The sequence below is a fragment of the Oncorhynchus mykiss genome, unplaced genomic scaffold (assembly GCF_013265735.2).
Source record: "Oncorhynchus mykiss isolate Arlee unplaced genomic scaffold, USDA_OmykA_1.1 un_scaffold_196, whole genome shotgun sequence".
Lineage (NCBI taxonomy): Eukaryota > Metazoa > Chordata > Actinopteri > Salmoniformes > Salmonidae > Oncorhynchus > Oncorhynchus mykiss.
Genome location: NW_023493679.1, coordinates 444968 through 466600, shown reverse-complemented (window position 1 = coordinate 466600; position 21633 = coordinate 444968). Strand labels below are relative to the sequence as shown.

Below are 21633 nucleotides of genomic sequence, written 5' to 3'. Positions count from 1 at the left end.
TCCCACCCTAGTCTACCCCCTCCCTCTCTCTCCCACCCTAGTCTACCCTCTCTCTCTCCCACCCTAGTCTACCCCCTCCCTCTCTCTCCCACCCTAGTCTACCCTCTCTCTCTCCCACCCTAGTTTACCCCCTCTCTCTCTCTCTCTCCCACCCTAGTCTACCCCCTCCCTCTCTCTCCCACCCTAGTCTACCCCCTCTCTCTCTCCCACCCTAGTCTACCCCCTCTCTCTCTCCCACCCTAGTTTACCCCCTCTCTCTCTCTCTCTCCCACCCTAGTCTACCCCCTCCCTCTCTCTCCCACCCTAGTCTACCCCCTCTCTCTCTCCCACCCTAGTCTACCCCCTCTCTCTCTCCCACCCTAGTCTACCCCCTCTCTCTCTCCCACCCTAGTCTACCCCCTCCCTCTCTCTCCCACCCTAGTCTACCCCCTCCCTCTCTCTCCCACCCTAGTCTACCCCCTCTCTCTCTCCCACCCTAGTTTACCCCCTCTCTCTCTCTCTCTCCCACCCTAGTCTACCCCCTCCCTCTCTCTCCCACCCTAGTCTACCCCCTCTCTCTCTCCCACCCTAGTCTACCCCCTCTCTCTCTCCCACCCTAGTCTACCCCCTCTCTCTCTCCCACCCTAGTCTACCCCCTCCCTCTCTCTCCCACCCTAGTCTACCCCCTCCCTCTCTCTCCCACCCTAGTCTACCCTCTCTCTCTCTCACCCTCCCTTCCCTTTCTGTTGCAGATGTGAATGTTCTACTTTAACTCCTTCCTCTCTGTAGAAGCCAAGTCTTTTCTACTTCTCTCTTTTTGCGGAAGTTTCTATTTTCTCCCTCCCCGCTTTTTTTTGCAGAAGCAAGTTCTGCCTCTACCTTCAGCCCGTCTCTTTTTTTCAGAAGTTTGTTTTCCCTCCCCCGGCCTCACCCCTCCCTCCCTTCCTGCCCGGCCTCACCCCTCCCTCTGTTCCTCTTTTTGCGGAAGCAACTTTTTCTACCTCCTTCTCGTCTACAGAAGTGTCTGTTCTCTCTCCGTCACTCTGTCGGTAACTTTCGCGTCGACTGGCCAGAGTCCGCGAGCTGTTCTCTCCACTCATCTCTCCTTCCGTATCATCCCTCCATCTCAGGGTAAGTACAAGTTCTCTCGGCTGACCGGTCATGTCCAGACATGTCTGGTTGGTTCTACTGATAAACAGACAACCAGGCAGAAACCTTTTTTTTTTTTTACAACGCAAAACAATGAAAACTACGAGGAAAAGTTACCAAGATGACACGTTTTCAACGTTGTGTAATGAAACAGCACTCGAACCCTCGACCTTTGTAGCCCGAAAGTCCAGCGCGCGCTATCGATATCCGCTCTTATAACCCCCCCCCCCCCCCCAGGGTCTTACAGTAGAGTGTGTTCCATCACAGCAGCAAGATTTGTGACCTGTTGCCACGAGAAAAGGGCAACCAGTGTAAATACAACCCATATTTATGCTTATTTATTTTATCTTGTGTCCTTTAACCATTTGTACATTGTTAAAACACTGTATATATATATAATATGACATTTGGATTGTCTTTATTGTTTTGAAACTTCTGTATGTGTAATGTTTACTGTTCATTTGTATTGTTTATTTCACTTTATATATTCACTTTGTATGTTGTCTACCTCACTTGCTTTGGCAATGTTAACACATGCCAATAAAGCCCTTGAATTTAATTGAATTTAATTGAGAGAGAGAGACAGTAGAGAGAGAGACAGTAGAGAGAGAGCGAGAGACAGTAGAGAGAGAGACAGTAGAGAGAGAGAGAGAGACAGTAGAGACAGTAGAGAGAGAGAGAGAGAGTAGAGAGAGAGACAGTAGAGAGAGAGATAAAGCCCTTGAATAAAGCCCTTTAATTGAATTGAATTGAGAGAGAGAGAGACAGTAGATAGAGGGGACGTTGTTCCAGCTGTAGAGCTGCAGTGACACCACTGTTCTGTGTGGAGTCAGACACGCCAGCTTTACGTTAGTCCGGAAACCATGGCAATGACAGTTAGTTAGCTAGCGTGTCACCGCTGTTCTGTGTGGAGTCAGACACGCCAGCTTTACGTTAGTCCGGGAACCATGGCAATGACAGTTGGTTAGCTAGCGTGTCACCGCTGTTCTGTGTGGAGTCAGACACGCCAGCTTTACGTTAGTCCGGGAACCATGGCAACGACAGTTGGTTAGCAACACACCTTATTGAAGATGTAGCGGACAACTTTAAACAGACCGTTTCCTGTTGTTACAAGGCTGCGTTGTGTTGATGTGTTATATACAGTGTTTGTGTTTGACTTGTATCATTCATTTCATGCCACAGGGGCTCAGTCTAACACAACCTAGACATGACTGTACCTCTCTCTCTGAAGTTTTCAGTTAGATGGTGATTTTATGACCAATTTAAAGTGTGTGTGAAGTTGCAGTCTAGTGCAATTTATTTATTTTTTTATTCAACAGGAACTACAGAGGCCTCTCATTGGCTCATCTCACTTTCTGGTTCTGCATTGTCCCGATTTGGTTATGTCTTACCACAGCTTCTTGCTCGAGCCAATCAGCTGCCACTCCTGGAACAAGGACCGGACCCGTGAGTAGGAAAACTCTCTCTGATTGGTCAATAGGACTTCCTCACCTACAGAAGTAGAATCACTAGAGGAAACCCAACTCAGATGGTGTTGAACAGGAACTCACAAAGCTGAGTTGTAGTGAAGTTAATTTGATTACAGATAGAAAATATATTGAAACACACCAAGCTAACTGAAACACACCAAGCTAACTGAAACACACCAAGCTAACTGAAACACACCAAGCTAACTGAAACGCACCAAGCTAACTGAAACGCACCAAGCTAACTGAAACACACCAAGCTAACTGAAACACACCAAGCCAACTGAAACACACCAAGCTAACTGAAACACACCAAGCTAACTGAAACACACCGAGCCGACTGAAACACACCAAGCCGACTGAAACACACCAAGCTAACTGAAACACACCAAGCTGACTGAAACACACCAAGCTAACTGAAACACACCAAGCCAACTGAAACACACCAAGCCAACTGAAACACACCGAGCCAACTGAAACACACCAAGCCGACTGAAACACACCAAGCTAACTAAAACACACCAAGCTAACTGAAACACACCAAGCTAACTGAAACACACCAAGCTAACTGAAATTGATCCAAATTAAACACAAAAACAGGCTTAAGTTGAGTCTGACGGGGGGCTGTGATTGGCTCCCATGTGGCTGGAGGTATTTCCTGTTGTAGCGAGAGGGCTGTGATTGGCTCCCATGTGGCTGGAGGTATTTCCTGTTGTAGCGAGAGGGGTGGTGTTCTGGGTCTCTCAGAGAGAGACATCTCAGTGTTCTACAGAGCTCAGGAAACTAACTCCATATTTGGGTTGTTTCGATCTGAGTCTTCGGTTTCTGCTCAAAATGGATGGTGGGTCTGGGCAGAGCACACAGACACGCGCGCGCACAACCACAGTGTGTGAGTCATACAAACAGGAACAGGAGGTGAACTGGCGGTTTTCAATTCTGACACGAGAGAAACACACTGAGAGGCAGACAGACACGCTGAGAGAAACACGCTGAGAGGCAGACAGACACGCTGAGAGGCAGACAGACACGCCGAGAGGCAGACAGACACGCCGAGAGGCAGACAGACACGCTGAGAGGCAGACAGACACGCCGAGAGGCAGACAGACACACACATAGATGTGAGAGGAGTGTGACCTTGCTTCCCACGCTATACTGTTGCAAACACACTCACTCACACGAACCAACAGCCCTCTGAATATAATGTAATATCTCCCTATAGAGATTGATATGATGATATAGTGTGATCTCTCCCTATAGAGATTGATATGATGATATAGTGTGATCTCTCCCTATAGAGATTGATATGATGATATAGTGTGATCTCTCCCTATAGAGATTGATATGATGATATAGTGTGATCTCTCCCTATAGAGATTGATATGATGATATAGTGTGATCTCTCCCTATAGAGATTGATCTGATGATATAGTGTGATCTCTCCCTATAGAGATTGATATGATGATATAGTGTGATCTCTCCCTATAGAGATTGCTCTGTGTCCCAACAACCATGATGTCCACATCTATAAGAAGGACGGGACCAAGTGGACCAAGATTCATGAACTGAAGGAGCACAACGGACAGGTCACAGGTGAGACACGTTACAGAGGCATTTATTAGAGAGTTCTTGTTTCTGGCCCTGTTCTCCCTAACTCTTTATGCCTCCCCCCCATCTCTCCAGGTATAGACTGGGCTCCAGACAGTAACTCTATGCCCCCCCCATTCCCATCTTTCCAGGTATAGACTGGGCTCCAGACAGTAACTCTATGCCCCCCCCCCCCCATCTCTCCAGGTATAGCCTGGGCTCCAGACAGTGACTCTATGCCCCCCTCCCATCTCTCCAGGTATAGACTGGGCTCCAGACAGTAACTCTATGCCCCCCCCCCCCCCCCTCCCATCTCTTCAGGTATAGAATGGGCTCCAGACAGTAACTCTATGGCCCCACCTCCCATCTCTCCAGGTATAGACTGGGCTCCAGACAGTAACTCTATGCCCCCCCCCCTCCCATCTCTCCAGGTATAGACTGGGCTCCAGACAGTAACTCTATGCCCCCCCCCTTCCCATCTCTCCACGTATAGACTGGGCTCCAGACAGTAACTCTATGCCCCCCCCCATCTCCCCAGATATAGACTGGGCTCCAGACAGTAACTCTATGCCCCCCCCCTCCCATCTCTCCAGGTATAGACTGGGCTCCAGACAGTAACTCTATGCCTCCCCCCATCTCTCCAGGTATAGACTGGGCTCCAGACAGTAACTCTATGCCCCCCTCCCATCTCTCCAGGTATAGACTGGGCTCCAGACAGTAACTCTATGCCCCCCCCTCCCATCTCTCCAGGTATAGACTGGGCTCCAGACAGTAACTCTATGCCCCCCTCCCATCTCTCCAGGTATAGACTGGGCTCCAGACAGTAACTCTATGCCCCCCCCCCTCCCATCTCTCCAGGTATAGACTGGGCTCCAGACAGTAACTCTATGCCCCCCCCCCTCCCATCTCTCCAGGTATAGACTGGGCTCCAGAGAGTAACTCTATGCTCCCCCCCCATCTCTCCAGGTATAGACTGGGCTCCAGACAGTAACTCTATGCCCCCTCCTCTCCAGGTATAGACTGGGCTCCAGACAGTAACTCTATGGCCCCTCCCCTCCCATCTCTCCAGGTATAGACTGGGCTCCCGACAGTAACTCTATGCCCCCCCCCCTCCCATCTCTCCAGGTATAGACTGGGCTCCAGACAGTAACTCTATGGCCCCTCCCCTCCCATCTCTCCAGGTATAGACTGGGCTCCAGACAGTAACTCTATGCCCCCCCCCCCCCCCCCCATCTCTCCAGGTATAGACTGGGCTCCAGACAGTAACTCTATGCCCCCCCCCCCCCCCCCCCCATCTCTCCAGGTATAGACTGGGCTCCAGACAGTAACTCTATGCCCCCTCCCATCTCTCCAGGTATAGACTGGGCTCCAGACAGTAACTCTATGCCCCCTCCCATCTCTCCAGGTATAGACTGGGCTCCAGACAGTAACTCTATGCCCCCTCCCATCTCTCCAGGTATAGACTGGGCTCCAGACAGTAACTCTATGCCACCCCCCCTCCCATCTCTCCAGGTATAGACTGGGCTCCAGACAGTAACTCTATGGCCCCTCCCCTCCCATCTCTCCAGGTATAGACTGGGCTCCAGACAGTAACTCTATTCCTCCTCCCATCTCTCCAGGTATAGACTGGGCTCCAGACAGTAACTCTATGCCCCCCCCCCCCCCCCCATCTCTCCAGGTATAGACTGGGCTCCAGACAGTAACTCTATGCCCCCCCCCCATCTCCCCAGGTATAGACTGGGCTCCAGACAGTAACTCTATGGCCCCCCCTCCCATCTCTCCAGGTATAGACTGGGCTCCAGACAGTAACTCTATGCCCCTCCCATCTCTCCAGGTATAGACTGGGCTCCAGACAGTAACTCTATGGCCCCTCCCCTCCCATCTCTCCAGGTATAGACTGGGCTCCAGACAGTAACTCTATGCCCCCCCCTCCCATCTCCCCAGATATAGACTGGGCTCCAGACAGTAACTCTATGCCCCCCCCTCCCATCTCTCCAGGTATAGACTGGGCTCCAGACAGTAACTCTATTCCTCCTCCCATCTCTCCAGGTATAGACTGGGCTCCAGACAGTAACTCTATGCCCCCCCCATCTCTCCAGGTATAGACTGGGCTCCAGACAGTAACTCTATGCCCCTCCCATCTCTCCAGGAATAGACTGGGCTCCAGACAGTAACTCTATGCCCCCTCCCATCTCTCCAGGTATAGACTGGGCTCCAGACAGTAACTCTATGCCCCTCCCATCTCTCCAGGTATAGACTGGGCTCCAGACAGTAACTCTATTGCCCCTCCCCTCCCATCTCTCCAGGTATAGACTGGGCTCCAGACAGTAACTCTATGCCCCTCCCATCTCTCCAGGTATAGACTGGGCTCCAGACAGTAACTCTATGGCCCCTCCCCTCCCATCTCTCCAGGTATAGACTGGGCTCCAGACAGTAACTCTATGGCCCCTCCCCTCCCATCTCTCCAGGTATAGACTGGGCTCCAGACAGTAACTCTATGGCCCCTCCCCTCCCATCTCTCCAGGTATAGACTGGGCTCCAGACAGTAACTCTATGGCCCCTCCCCTCCCATCTCTCCAGGTATAGACTGGGCTCCAGACAGTAACTCTATGCCTCCCCCCATCTCTCCAGGTATAGACTGGGCTCCAGACAGTAACTCTATTCCTCCTCCCATCTCTCCAGGTATAGACTGGGCTCCAGACAGTAACTCTATGCCTCCCCCCATCTCTCCAGGTATAGACTGGGCTCCAGACAGTAACTCTATGCCCCCTCCCATCTCTCCAGGTATAGACTGGGCTCCAGACAGTAACTCTATGCCCCCTCCCATCTCTCCAGGTATAGACTGGGCTCCAGACAGTAACTCTATTCCTCCTCCCATCTCTCCAGGTATAGACTGGGCTCCAGACAGTAACTCTATGGCCCCTCCCCTCCCATCTCTCCAGGTATAGACTGGGCTCCAGACAGTAACTCTATGCCCCCCCCCTCCCATCTCTCCAGGTATAGACTGGGCTCCAGACAGTAACTCTATGCCCCCTCCCATCTCTCCAGGTATAGACTGGGCTCCAGACAGTAACTCTATGCCCCCTCCCATCTCTCCAGGTATAGACTGGGCTCCAGAGAGTAACTCTATGCCCCTCCCATCTCTCCAGGTATAGACTGGGCTCCAGACAGTAACTCTATGCCCCCTCCCATCTCTCCAGGTATAGACTGGGCTCCAGAGAGTAACTCTATGCCCCTCCCATCTCTCCAGGTATAGACTGGGCTCCAGACAGTAACTCTATGGCCCCTCCCCTCCCATCTCTCCAGGTATAGACTGGGCTCCAGACAGTAACTCTATGCCCCCCCCCCCCTCCCATCTCTCCAGGTATAGACTGGGCTCCAGACAGTAACTCTATGCCCCCCCCATCTCTCCAGGTATAGACTGGGCTCCAGACAGTAACTCTATGGCCCCCCCTCCCATCTCTCCAGGTATAGACTGGGCTCCAGACAGTAACTCTATGGCCCCCCCTCCCATCTCTCCAGGTATAGACTGGGCTCCAGACAGTAACTCTATGGCCCCCCCTCCCATCTCTCCAGGTATAGACTGGGCTCCAGACAGTAACTCTATGCCCCCCCCCATCTCCCCAGATATAGACTGGGCTCCAGACAGTAACTCTATGGCCCCCCCTCCCATCTCTCCAGGTATAGACTGGGCTCCAGACAGTAACTCTATGCCCCCCCCCATCTCCCCAGATATAGACTGGGCTCCAGACAGTAACTCTATGGCCCCCCCTCCCATCTCTCCAGGTATAGACTGGGCTCCAGACAGTAACTCTATGGCCCCCCCTCCCATCTCTCCAGGTATAGACTGGGCTCCAGACAGTAACTCTATGCCTCCCCCCATCTCTCCAGGTATAGACTGGGCTCCAGACAGTAACTCTATGGCCCCTCCCCTCCCATCTCTCCAGGTATAGACTGGGCTCCAGACAGTAACTCTATGCCTCCCCCCTCCCATCTCTCCAGGTATAGACTGGGCTCCAGACAGTAACTCTATGCCCCCCCCCCCCCCTCCCATCTCTCCAGGTATAGACTGGGCTCCAGACAGTAACTCTATGCCCCCCCCATCTCTCCAGGTATAGACTGGGCTCCAGACAGTAACTCTATGGCCCCCCCTCCCATCTCTCCAGGTATAGACTGGGCTCCAGACAGTAACTCTATGCCCCCCCCCCATCTCTCCAGGTATAGACTGGGCTCCAGACAGTAACTCTATGGCCCCCCCCCCCCCCATCTCTCCAGGTATAGACTGGGCTCCAGAGAGTAACTCTATGCCCCCCCCCCCCCTCCCATCTCTCCAGGTATAGACTGGGCTCCAGACAGTAACTCTATGCCCCCCCCATCTCTCCAGGTATAGACTGGGCTCCAGAGAGTAACTCTATGCCCCCCCCTCCCATCTCTCTAGGTATAGACTGGGCTCCAGACAGTAACTCTATGCCCCCCCCATCTCTCCAGGTATAGACTGGGCTCCAGACAGTAACTCTATGCCCCCCCCCCCTCCCATCTCTCCAGGTGTAGACTGGGCTCCAGACAGTAACTCTATGCCCCCCCCATCTCTCCAGGTATAGACTGGGCTCCAGAGAGTAACCGTATCGTGACCTGTGGGACGGACCGTAACGCGTATGTCTGGTCTCTGAAGGGGGAGGTGTGGAAGCCCACCCTGGTCATCCTCCGTATCAACCGGGCTGCTCGCTGTGTCAGCTGGTCTCCCAAGGAGAACAAGTTCGCTGTGGGCAGCGGGTCACGCCTCATATCCATCTGCTACTTTGAACAGGAGAATGACTGGTGAGGACTAGACAGGACTGGGTTTAACTATATCTGTTATAGAGAACAGGAGAATGACTGGTGAGAGAATATAGAATGGCTCTGTCCTAAATACCATCCTACTCCCTGTCCTAAATACCATCCTAGTCCCTGTCCTCAATACCATCCTAGTCCCTGTCCTATGTAACAGGCTCTGTCCTAAATACCATCCTAGTCCCTGTCCTCAATACCATCCTAGTCCCTGTCCTAAATACCATCCTAGTCCCTGTCCTAAATACCATCCTAGTCCCTGTCCTAAATACCATCCTAGTCCCTGTCCTAAATACCATCCTAGTCCCTGTCCTAAACACCATCCTAGTCCCTGTCCTAAATACCATCCTAGCCCCTGTCCTATGTAACTGGCTCTGTCCTAAATACCATCCTAGTCCCTGTCCTCAATACCATCCTAGTCCCTGTCCTAACCCTGTCCTAAATACCATCCTAGTCCCTGTCCTATGTAACAGGCTCTGTCCTAAATACCATCCTAGTCCCTGTCCTCAATACCATCCTAGTCCCTGTCCTAAATACCATCCTAGTCCCTGTCCTAAATACCATCCTAGTCCCTGTCCTAAATACCATCCTAGTCCCTGTCCTAAACACCATCCTAGTCCCTGTCCTAAACACCATCCTAGTCCCTGTCCTAAATACCATCCTAGTCCCTGTCCTATGTAACTGGCTCTGTCCTAAATACCATCCTAGTCCCTGTCCTCAATACCATCCTAGTCCCTGTCCTAAATACCATCCTAGTCCCTGTCCTCAATACCATCCTAGTCCCTGTCCTAAATACCATCCTAGTCCCTGTCCTAAATACCATCCTAGTCCCTGTCCTAAACACCATCCTAGTCCCTGTCCTAAATACCATCCTAGCCCCTGTCCTATGTAACTGGCTCTGTCCTAAATACCATCCTAGTCCCTGTCCTCAATACCATCCTAGTCCCTGTCCTAAATACCATCCTAGTCCCTGTCCTAACCCTGTCCTAAATACCATCCTAGTCCCTGTCCTATGTAACAGGCTCTGTCCTAAATACCATCCTAGTCCCTGTCCTCAATACCATCCTAGTCCCTGTCCTAAATACCATCCTAGTCCCTGTCCTAAATACCATCCTAGTCCCTGTCCTAAATACCATCCTAGTCCCTGTCCTAAACACCATCCTAGTCCCTGTCCTAAACACCATCCTAGTCCCTGTCCTAAATACCATCCTAGTCCCTGTCCTATGTAACTGGCTCTGTCCTAAATACCATCCTAGTCCCTGTCCTCAATACCATCCTAGTCCCTGTCCTAAATACCATCCTAGTCCCTGTCCTAACCCTGTCCTAAATACCATCCTAGTCCCTGTCCTATGTAACAGGCTCTGTCCTAAATACCATCCTAGTCCCTGTCCTCAATACCATCCTAGTCCCTGTCCTAAACACCATCCTAGTCCCTGTCCTAAACACCATCCTAGTCCCTGTCCTAAATACCATCCTAGTCCCTGTCCTCAATACCATCCTAGTCCCTGTCCTAAATACCATCCTAGACCCTGTCCTAAATACCATCCTAGTCCCTGTCCTAAATACCATCCTAGTCCCTGTCCTAAATACCATCCTAGTCCCTGTCCTAAATACCATCCTAGTCCCTGTCCTAAATACCATCCTAGTCCCTGTCCTAAACACCATCCTAGTCCCTGTCCTAAATACCATCCTAGTCCCTGTCCTATGTAACAGGCTCTGTCCTAAACACCATCCTAGTCCCTGTCCTAAATACCATCCTAGTCCCTGTCCTAAATACCATCCTAGTCCCTGTCCTAAACACCATCCTAGTCCCTGTCCTAAATACCATCCTAGTCCCTGTCCTATGTAACAGGCTCTGTCCTAAATACCATCCTAGTCCCTGTCCTCAATACCATCCTAGTCCCTGTCCTAAATACCATCCTAGTCCCTGTCCTAAATACCATCCTAGTCCCTGTCCTAAATACCATCCTAGACCCTGTCCTAAATACCATCCTAGTCCCTGTCCTAAATACCATCCTAGTCCCTGTCCTAAATACCATCCTAGTCCCTGTCCTAAACACCATCCTAGTCCCTGTCCTAAATACCATCCTAGTCCCTGTCCTAAATACCATCCTAGTCCCTGTCCTAAACACCATCCTAGTCCCTGTCCTAAATACCATCCTAGTCCCTGTCCAATGTATCAGGCTCTGTCCTAAACACCATCCTAGTCCCTGTCCTAAATACCATCCTAGTCCCTGTCCTAAATACCATCCTAGTCCCTGTCCTAAATACCATCCTAGTCCCTGTCCTAAACACCATCCTAGTCCCTGTCCTATGTAACAGGCTCTGTCCTAAATACCATCCTAGTCCCTGTCCTAAATACCATCCTAGTTCCTGTCCTAAATACCATCCTAGTCCCTGTCCTATGTAACAGGCTCTGTCCTAAACACCATCCTAGGCCCTGTCCTACATGGTGCAGTACTTCCTTCAACCATATCTCAACCACGTTCCAACCCTGTTATTCCCAGGTGGGTCTGTAAGCACATCAAGAAGCCGATCCGTTCCACCGTCCTCAGTCTGGACTGGCATCCTAACAACGTGCTGCTGGCGGCTGGATCCTGTGACTTCAAATGCAGGTAGAGAGAGAGACCGTCAGCGACCATGTTTCAGCCTCATCTGTAGAGAGAGAGAGACCGTCAGAGACCATGTTTCAGCCTCATCAGTAGAGAGAGAGACCGTCAGAGACCATGTTTCAGCCTCATCAGTAGAGAGAGAGAGACCGTCAGAGACCATGTTTCAGCCTCATCAGTAGAGACAGACCGTCAGAGACCATGTTTCAGCCTCATCAGTAGAGACAGACCGTCAGAGACCATGTTTCAGCCTCATCAGTAGAGAGACCATCAGAGACCATGTTTCAGCCTCATCAGTAGAGACAGACCGTCAGAGACCATGTTTCAGCCTCATCAGTAGAGACAGACCGTCAGAGACCATGTTTCAGCCTCATCAGTAGAGACCGTCAGAGACCATGTTTCAGCCTCATCAGTAGAGAGAGAGAGACAGACCGTCAGAGACCATGTTTCAGCCTCATCAGTAGAGACAGACCGTCAGGGACCATGTTTCAGCCTCATCAGTAGAGACCGTCAGAGACCATGTTTCAGCCTCATCAGTAGAGAGAGAGAGACAGACCGTCAGAGACCATGTTTCAGCCTCATCAGTAGAGACTGTCAGAGACCATGTTTCAGCCTCATCAGTAGAGAGACAGACCGTCAGAGACCATGTTTCAGCCTCATCAGTAGAGAGACAGACCGTCAGAGACCATGTTTCAGCCTCATCAGTAGAGAGAGAAAGACCGTCAGAGACCATGTTTCAGCCTCATCAGTAGAGAGAGACCGTCAGAGACCATGTTTCAGCCTCATCAGTAGAGACAGACCGTCAGAGACCATGTTTCAGCCACATCAGTAGAGAGACCATCAGAGACCATGTTTCAGCCTCATCAGTAGAGACAGACCGTCAGAGACCATGTTTCAGCCTCATCAGTAGAGACAGACCGTCAGAGACCATGTTTCAGCCTCATCGGTAAGGAGAGAGACCGTCAGAGACCATGTTTCAGCCTCATCAGTAGAGAGACCATCAGAGACCATGTTTCAGCCTTTTTAGTAGAGAGACCATCAGAGACCATGTTTCAGCCTCATCAGTAGAGACAGACCGTCAGAGACCATGTTTCAGCCTCATCGGTAGGGAGAGAGAGACCGTCAGAGACTATGTTTCAGCCTCATCAGTAGAGAGAGAGACCGTCAGAGACCATGTTTCAGCCTCATCAGTAGAGAGACCATCAGAGACCATGTTTCAGCCTCATCAGTAGAGAGAGAGAGCGAGGCCGCCAGAGACCAGGTTTCAGCCTCATCAGTAGAGAGAGAGAGAGGGAGACCGTCAGAGACCATGTTTCAGCCTCATCAGTAGAGAGAGAGACCGTCAGAGACCATGTTTCAGCCTCATCAGTAGAGCGAGAGACCGTCAGAGACCATGTTTCAGCCTCATCAGTAGAGAGAGAGAGACCATGTTTCAGCCTCATCAGTAGAGAGAGACCGTCAGAGACCATGTTTCAGCCTCATCGGTAGAGAGAGAGAGACCGTCAGAGACCATGTTTCAGCCTCATCAGTAGAGAGAGAGAGACCGTCAGAGACCATGTTTCAGCCTCATCAGTAGAGAGAGAGACTGTCAGAGACCATGTTTCAGCCTCATCAGTAGAGAGAGAGACTGTCAGAGACCATGTTTCAGCCTCATCAGTAGAGACAGACCGTCAGAGACCATGTTTCAGCCTCATCAGTAGAGAGAGAGAGACCGTCAGAGACCATGTTTCAGGCTCATCAGTAGAGAGAGACTGTCAGAGACCATGTTTCAGCCTCATCAGTAGAGACCATCAGAGACCATGTTTCAGCCTCATCAGTAGAGAGAGAGAGACCGTCAGAGACCATGTTTCAGCCTCATCAGTAGAGAGAGAGACCGTCAGAGACCATGTTTCAGCCTCATCAGTAGAGAGAGAGAGAGACCGTCAGAGACCATGTTTCAGCCTCATCAGTAGAGAGAGAGAGAGACCGTCAGAGACCATGTTTCAGCCTCATCAGTAGAGAGAGAGAGAGAGACCGTCAGAGACCATGTTTCAGCCTCATCAGTAGAGAGAGAGAGAGACCGTCAGAGACCATGTTTCAGCCTCATCAGTAGAGAGACCATCAGAGACCATGTTTCTCTACTTAATTCTCTTCCCTCTCCCCCTTAATATATCCCCCCCCCCCCCCCCCCCCCCCTCTCTCTCCCCCAGGGTGTTCTCAGCCTACATCAAGGAGGTGGAGGAGAAGCCCGGACCCACAGTGTGGGGGTCCAAGATGCCCTTTGGAGAGGTGCTGTTTGAGTCTGGGCCCTCAGGGGTGTCTGGGGGGGCTGGAGATGGGGCAGGAGGGGGATGGGTCCACGGGGTCTGTTTCTCCCACAGCGGGAACCGCCTGGCCTGGACGTCACATGACTCGACTGTGGCGATCGCAGAGGGAGGCAAGACCAGCACGTAAGGAGATAGAACACTAATCTGTGTGTTTTCTGGTATCAGCAGTCTGATCTCTCTGTGTGTATTCTAGGATCAGCAGTCTGATCTCTCTGTGTGTATATTCTGGTATCAGCAGTCTGATCTCTCTGTGTGTATTCTGGTATCAGTAGTCTGATCTCTCTGTGTATATTCTGGTATCAGTAGTCTGATCTCTCTGTGTATATTCTGGTATCAGTAGTCTGATCTCTCTGTGTGTATTCTAGGATCAGTAGTCTGATCTCTGTGTGTATATTCTGGTATCAGCAGTCTGATCTCTCTGTGTGTATTCTAGGATCAGTAGTCTGATCTCTCTGTGTGTATTCTGGTATCAGCAGTCTGATCTCCCTGTGTGTATTCTGGTATCAGTAGTCTGATCTCTCTGTGTATATTCTGGTATCAGTAGTCTGATCTCTCTGTGTATATTCTGGTATCAGTAGTCTGATCTCTCTGTGTGTATTCTAGGATCAGTAGTCTGATCTCTGTGTGTATATTCTGGTATCAGCAGTCTGATCTCCCTGTGTGTATTCTGGTATCAGTAGTCTGATCTCTCTGTGTGTATATTCTGATCTCTCTGTGTGTATTCTGGTATCAGCAGTCTGATCTCTCTGTGTGTATTCTGGTATCAGCAGTCTGATCTCTCTGTGTGTATTCTGGTATCAGCAGTCTGATCTCTCTGTGTGTATTCTAGGATCAGTAGTCTGATCTCTCTGTGTGTATTCTGGTATCAGCAGTCTGATCTCCCTGTGTGTATTCTGGTATCAGTAGTCTGATCTCTCTGTGTGTATATTCTGATCTCTCTGTGTGTATTCTGGTATCAGCAGTCTGATCTCTCTGTGTGTATTCTGGTATCAGCAGTCTGATCTCTCTGTGTGTATTCTGGTATCAGCAGTCTGATCTCTCTGTGTGTATTCTGGTATCAGCAGTCTGATCTCTCTGTGTGTATTCTGGTATCAGCAGTCTGATCTCTCTGTGTGTATTCTGATCTCTCTGTTTGTATTCTAGGATCAGTAGTCTGATCTCTCTGTGTGTATTCTAGGATCAGTAGTCTGATCTCTCTGTGTGTATTCTAGGATCAGCAGTCTGATCTCTCTGTGTGTATATTCTGATCTCTCTGTGTGTATTCTGGTATCAGCAGTCAAATCTCTCTGTGTGTATTCTGGTATCAGTAGTCTGATCTCTCTGTGTGTATTCTAGGATCAGCAGTCTGATCTCTCTGTGTGTATTCTGGTATCAGCAGTCTGATCTCTCTGTGTGTATTCTAGGATCAGCAGTCTGATCTCTCTGTGTGTATTCTAGGATCAGCAGTCTGATCTCTGTGTGTATTCTAGGATCAGCAGTCTGAGCTCTGAGACCCTTCCTCTGCTGTGTGTCAGCTTTATCACTGAGAACAGCCTGGTGGCCGCTGTGAGTACACACACACACACACACACACCCTCTCTCTCTCCTGTGTCTGTCTCACTGTGTGTCTCTCTCTCCTGTGTCTGTCTCACTGTGTCTCTCTCCTGTGTCTGTCTCACTGTGTCTCTCCTCTCTCTCCTGTGTCTGTCTCACTGTGTCTCTCCTCTCTCTCCTGTGTCTGTCTCACTGTGTCTCTCTCCTGTGTCTGTCTCACTGTGTCTCTCCTCTCTCTCCTGTGTCTGTCTCACTGTGTGTCTCTCTCTCCTGTGTCTGTCTCACTGTGTGTATCTCTCTCCTGTGTCTGTCTCACTGTGTGTCTCTCTGTCCTGTGTCTGTCTCACTGTGTCTCTCCTCTCTCTCCTGTGTCTGTCTCACTGTGTCTCTCCTCTCTCTCCTGTGTCTGTCTCACTGTGTCTCTCCTCTCTAGGGTCATGACTGCTACCCGGTGCTGTTTGTGTATGACGGTACTAAGGGCTCAGTAACGTTCGGAGGGAAGCTGGACGTTCCCAAGCAGACGTCTCAGAGAGGGATCAGCGCCAGGGAACGCTTCCAGAACCTGGACCGCCGAGCCACCTCGTCCGAGACCACCGAGCAGGGCCTGGAGAGTCTGCACAAGAACAGCATCAGGTGGGGTGGGGTGTGTGTGTGTGTATTTCTGGGGTCGTAATGACTAAGTGTGTGTGTCTGGGGTCGTAATGACTGTGTGTATTTCTGGGGTCGTAGTGTGTGTGTGTATTTCTGGGGTCATAATGACTATTTCTGGGGTCGTAGTGTGTGTGTGCATTTCTGGGGTCGTAGTGTCTGTGTGTATTTCTGGGGTCGTAGTGTGTGTGTGTGTGTGCTAACTGTCTCTTTGTATTCCAGTCAGATCTCTGTGCTGGAAGGAGGGAAGAGTAAATGTTCCACGTTCTGTACCACTGGGATGGACGGAGGAATGGTCACATGGGACGTCAAGGTACACACACTACACACACACTACACTACACACACACTACACTACACTACACACACACTACACACACACTACACACACACACTACACACACTACACTACACACTACACACACTACACTACACACACACTACACACTACACTACACACACACTACACACACACTACACACACACACACAGTCTGACACGTTCTGTACCACTGGGATGGACGGAGGAATGGTCACATGGGACGTCAAGGTACACACACTACACACACTACACACACACTACACACACTACAAACACACAGTCTGACACGTTCTGTACCACTGGGATGGACGGAGGAATGGTCACATGGGACGTCAAGGTACACACACTACACACACACTACACACACTACACACACACTACACACACACACACAGTCTGACACGTTCTGTACCACTGGGATGGACGGAGGAATGGTCACATGAGACGTCAAGGTACACACACTACACACACACTACACACACACACACACATTCTGACATGTTCTGTACCACTGGGATGGACGGAGGAATGGTCACATGGGACGTCAAGGTACACACACTACACACACACACTACACACACTACACTACACACTACACACACTACACTACACACACACTACACTACACACACACTACACTACACACACATTCTGACACGTTCTGTACCACTGGGATGGACGGAGGAATGGTCACATGGGACGTCAAGGTACACACACCACACACACACTACACACACACTACACACACTACACACACACTACACACACACACACAGTCTGACACGTTACTGTAGTTGTGCCTTGTCACCGTCGTCATGACATCTGGAATAGTTGTGAGCCATGAAGAGAAGATGTCTAAATATCATCTTCTACTGTTCCCAGAGTCTGGAGTCTGCCCTGAAGGATCTCAAGATAGTCTGATACCATGACCCTCAGCCGACCAGCCGACCAGCCGGGATATGAAGAAATCTCACCTCTTTGCCTTTCTGCTTCTCTGCGTCTGTCTGTCTCAGCTGCTGCTGGAGACATCTCCTTTCTGTCTGTCTCTGTTGAGCATCTGCTAGAAGCACGGCAGCCATGACAACGACGTCTGCATTCCACATGGCACCCTGTTATTTTTTATATAGGTAGACCAGGACCCATAGAACACCATTTGAGACACATCTTGGTTGTTTTTGTTCTATCTTCTTTGTTTTAGAATCCAGGAAATGCGTTGTTCTGTTCCGTCAGGTGTTCTGTTCTGATAGTTGTACCTGGACATACAGCTGTGCTCTTAAAATATACGGCACGATTCACTTTGGCTTCTGGAATTAGTTTACTTGGGTTTTAGTTTTGATGTTCACACATGAATTTGTTGGATTTACAGCACAGGACCAAGAAAAAAATAATATCTAAACTTGAGATTTTTCACTTCAAATAAATAAATAAATAAAAAATAGAATGGACTAACCCTTACAAAAAAGGATTGCAGTGTTTGATACTACAGTAAATGCAGTCGACTGTGGTATTTTGGACGTAGTCATTTCAGAATAACTGCAGTTAGACTGCTCTCTGACCGCAGTCTTTATTTTCGTAACGGGAAATGATTCTGAATTGTAGTTAATTTGGTTTGGAGGCAGGTGATTAGTTTACTGTGTGATGTATTATATCTGTGGTAAGTTGCAGGTGCCTACAGGGTTAAAAAAAACAAAAAAAGCCATTCAACCAGTTGTGAAAAGTTGGAAACAGGACATTCTGCTCCGATGAACTCCGTTATCAAGTGTCGATGTATTAGAGCGCAACTGTTCGCTAAAGGACTTATTATAGTAGGACGCGTCAGAGTGGAAGGCTACAGCAGGTATATAATCACGAAGAAAGCCAAGCAGCGGTACCTGTTAAATGCTTATGCTGGTCATAATATGCATTTTAATAAATGATTTCCTATCATAGACGGTGTGTGTGTCTGTCTGTCCAAGTGTTTGATAAGACTGATCTGACGTAAACCAGTAACTGTTATGAAAATGTGGTCGAGACACGCCGAGTTTCAGACCGCAGTTTTTATATAAACTTTTCACGTAGATCATTCAGACACTCAGATCTTGTTTTTGTTCAGGTGTCGGACTCGCGCCATCTAGCGGCCACATTCAGTACGTAGATTAAACTACCCAAAAGTCTTGGTTATAGATGTTGGGTTCAAGCTTTGCTGGATGTGTTTTTATGTTAAATATTACGACACATGATGATGTTGAGAGAAATTCCGACTTGATGCTGTAGTCGTCCGTTTTGTTCTAGAAAATAAAGAGAAAGAACCAACTATTCTCCAACCCGGTATCTCTGGCCGCTTAAAACAACATCAGGACTTGGGTCCAGATTGAACCGTTACCGAATCCGCAAAAAAAAAATATATATATAATAATAATAATAACAATAATAATAATGAAAGAAAAAATAAGTTAAAAAAAAAATTATAATATTTTTTTCTTCCGCGACGCAGGAAGACTGTTTTCCCTAGAAACCGTTTACATCGTTCGCACTTCCGGGTGTTGCCTGCTCTGAATCACGCGCATTTTCGCCGCTGCAGCACCTTCGGCATCCCGGATACTCACCAGTCGGTGATCACCAGCAGCATCAGGTTTTAGATGTCTTTTAGATATCTAGCAGCAACACACCGCTGGAATCAAGACGGTCGAGGAAAAAGCGCTGCTGAAACAACACAACTCTGAAGACATATTTTTTCATCGTTACACCCACGTCTCTCTACTGTTGCTTTTTTCCCCCCCTTCACATTTTAAATGAATCTTGTAAGGTATGTGGTTTTGGGTTTTTATAAATTGCACCTAAATGTGTAAACATCGCGACTCCCAGTTAATAGACGTTTTTGAATGTGTTGGTTTGATAAGCCGAACAGACCGATATCGCCCAATAACCAGCGGTGATGTTTCTAACCTATTTGGGACTCCCTGTGACTACTGTCCTATATTAGTTGGGTTTTATGTAACGCTATTATTAGGTACAATAGTGTAACGACCCTGGGTTTATAAGCGCGGATATCGAGTCTGCCGCTGGAGCTTTTGCGGTACAGTCGATGGCGCCCTGGACTTCGGGCTAGAAGGTCGAGGGTTCGAGTCCTGCTCCCCGCCGTTTCATTACAATATGACATGATAATAATACAATGATAATACACTGTTGGAATGGTTGAATGTCTGAGTTGTGTCTACGTCGCTCGGGAGCTGATCTGTTTCACAGTAGAATAACTAATACCGATTATGGTCCTTATCGATAATACCGGACCCCCTCTACTGCCCCGCGGGAACCCGACAGGACCGCGCAGGGACGTGTGACTTCTACTAATCTATTTTATATCAGTTTCCTTGTACAGGCTGCACTACCATGGCTACGTTGTTTCCATGGGTTTCTGATTTAAAGTAGTTATATCATCAGATGACAACATCAGCCTGATGCATTTACACCAGTAGACCTTTCCTAGGGGAGGGGGCTTACCCCAGTTTTGTCAGTAAGCAGGGTGGTTGTGTCAGTAAGCAGGGTGGTTGTGTCAGTAAGCAGGGTGGTTGTGTCAGTAAGCAGGGCGGTTGTGTCAGTAAGCAGGGTGGTTGTGTCAGTAAGCAGGGTGGTTGTGTCAGTAAGCAGGGCGGTTGTGTCAGTAAGCAGGGCGGTTGTGTCAGTAAGCAGGGTGGTTGTGTCAGTAAGCAGGGTGGTTGTGTCAGTAAGCAGGGTGGTTGTGTCAGTAAGCAGGGCGGTTGTGTACATCTGACTATTGGTGGAGTGGATAGTTCAATCAATGTTAGCCTAGGTCACTCTGTGTGTGTGTGTGTGTGTGTGTGTGTGTGTGTGTGTGTGTGTGTGTGTCTGTGTGTGTGTGTGTGTGTGTGTGTGTGTGTGTGTGTGTATAAACGGTGAGGGGAGATGACAGATAGGTAGTTGTATTGTTACTGTCCTGCTGTACGACTACACCGCTTTGTCTTGAAGCAGACAGACACACTGACTACAGACAGACAGGTCTGGACAGACTGACTACAGACAGACAGACAGGTCTGGACAGACTGACTACAGACAGACAGACAGGTCTGGACACACTGACTACAGACAGACAGACAGGTCTGGACACACTGACTACAGACAGACAGACAGGTCTGGACAGACTGACTACAGACAGACAGACAGGTCTGGACAGACTGACTACAGACAGACAGACACACTGACTACAGACAGACAGACAGGTCTGGACACACTGACTACAGACAGACAGACACACTGACTACAGACAGACAGGTCTGGACAGACTGACTACAGACAGACAGACAGGTCTGGACAGACTGACTACAGACAGACAGACACACTGACTACAGACAGACAGACAGGTCTGGACACACTGACTACAGACAGACAGACACACTGACTACAGACAGACAGACAGGTCTGGACAGACTGACTACAGACAGACAGACACACTGCCTACAGACAGACAGACACACTGACTACAGACAGACAGGTCTGGACAGACTGACTACAGACAGACAGACAGGTCTGGACACTGACTACAGACAGACAGACAGGTCTGGACAGACTGACTACAGACAGACAGGTCTGGACACACTGACTACAGACAGACAGACACACTGACTACAGACAGACACACTGACTACAGACAGACAGGTCTGGACAGACTGACTACAGACAGACAGGTCTGGACAGACTGACAGGCAGACAGGCAGACAGGTCTGGACACACTGACTACAGACAGACAGACAGGTCTGGACACACTGACCACAGACAGACAGACAGGTCTGGACACACTGACCACAGACAGACAGACAGGTCTGGACACATTGACCACAGACAGACAGACATGTCTGGACACACTGACCACAGACAGACAGACATGTCTGGACACACTGACTACAGGCAGACAGGTCTGGACACACTGACTACAGACAGACAGACATGTCTGGACACACTGGCCACAGACAGACAGACAGACATGTCTGGACACACTGACTACAGACAGACAGGCAGACAGGTCTGGACACACTGACTACAGACAGGCCTGGACACACTGACCACAGACAGGCAGACAGGACACTGCAGTCAGAAAGAGAGAGTGTCACACACAGAGTCTGGACTAGGGGTAGCCCTGCTGGGCTTTGGCTCTGTGATCTGTTGGTCTGGCCTGGCCATGTGTGTGTGGCCTGGGGCTCAGGTCATTAACAGACA

The 21633-nt window shown here is 49.6% G+C and overlaps 2 protein-coding genes across 3 annotated transcripts in view; both read left to right on the top strand.

Moving 5' to 3' along the window:
- Positions 1–949: 949 nt before the first annotated feature.
- On the top strand, positions 950–18348 carry LOC110518526 (actin-related protein 2/3 complex subunit 1B). The gene is made up of 10 exons (XM_036972878.1): positions 950–1110; positions 2448–2574; positions 4080–4184; positions 8774–8996; positions 11513–11620; positions 13804–14043; positions 15390–15465; positions 15887–16086; positions 16324–16414; positions 17305–18348. Exons 2-10 carry the CDS (start codon positions 2511–2513, stop codon positions 17341–17343), a joined length of 1146 nt encoding a protein of 381 aa, XP_036828773.1. The 5' UTR covers positions 950–1110; positions 2448–2510; the 3' UTR covers positions 17344–18348.
- Positions 18349–18930: 582 nt separating this feature from the next.
- Positions 18931–21633, top strand: part of LOC118947749 (monocyte to macrophage differentiation factor 2-like) — a 42080-nt gene continuing 39377 nt past the window's right edge. For both annotated transcript variants that reach the window (XR_005041925.1, XM_036972881.1), the window contains exon 1: positions 18931–19207. Coding sequence is in view for 1 of the 2 variants with exons in the window: in XM_036972881.1 (XP_036828776.1) it covers positions 19194–19207 (14 nt within the window). In the remaining variant the exon portion in view is untranslated. The remainder of the gene's footprint in view (positions 19208–21633) is intronic.

Excerpts from the sequence above, each read along its gene's own strand:
- LOC110518526 (XM_036972878.1), top strand. The coding sequence starts at position 2,511 with ATGTCTTACCACAGCTTCTTGCTCGAGCCAATCAGCTGCCACTCCTGG. Across the intron at positions 11,621-13,803 it reads TCCTGTGACTTCAAATGCAG|GGTGTTCTCAGCCTACATCA; the intron begins GTAGAGAGAGAG and ends TCTCTCCCCCAG. Across the intron at positions 16,415-17,304 it reads TGGTCACATGGGACGTCAAG|AGTCTGGAGTCTGCCCTGAA; the intron begins GTACACACACTA and ends TACTGTTCCCAG.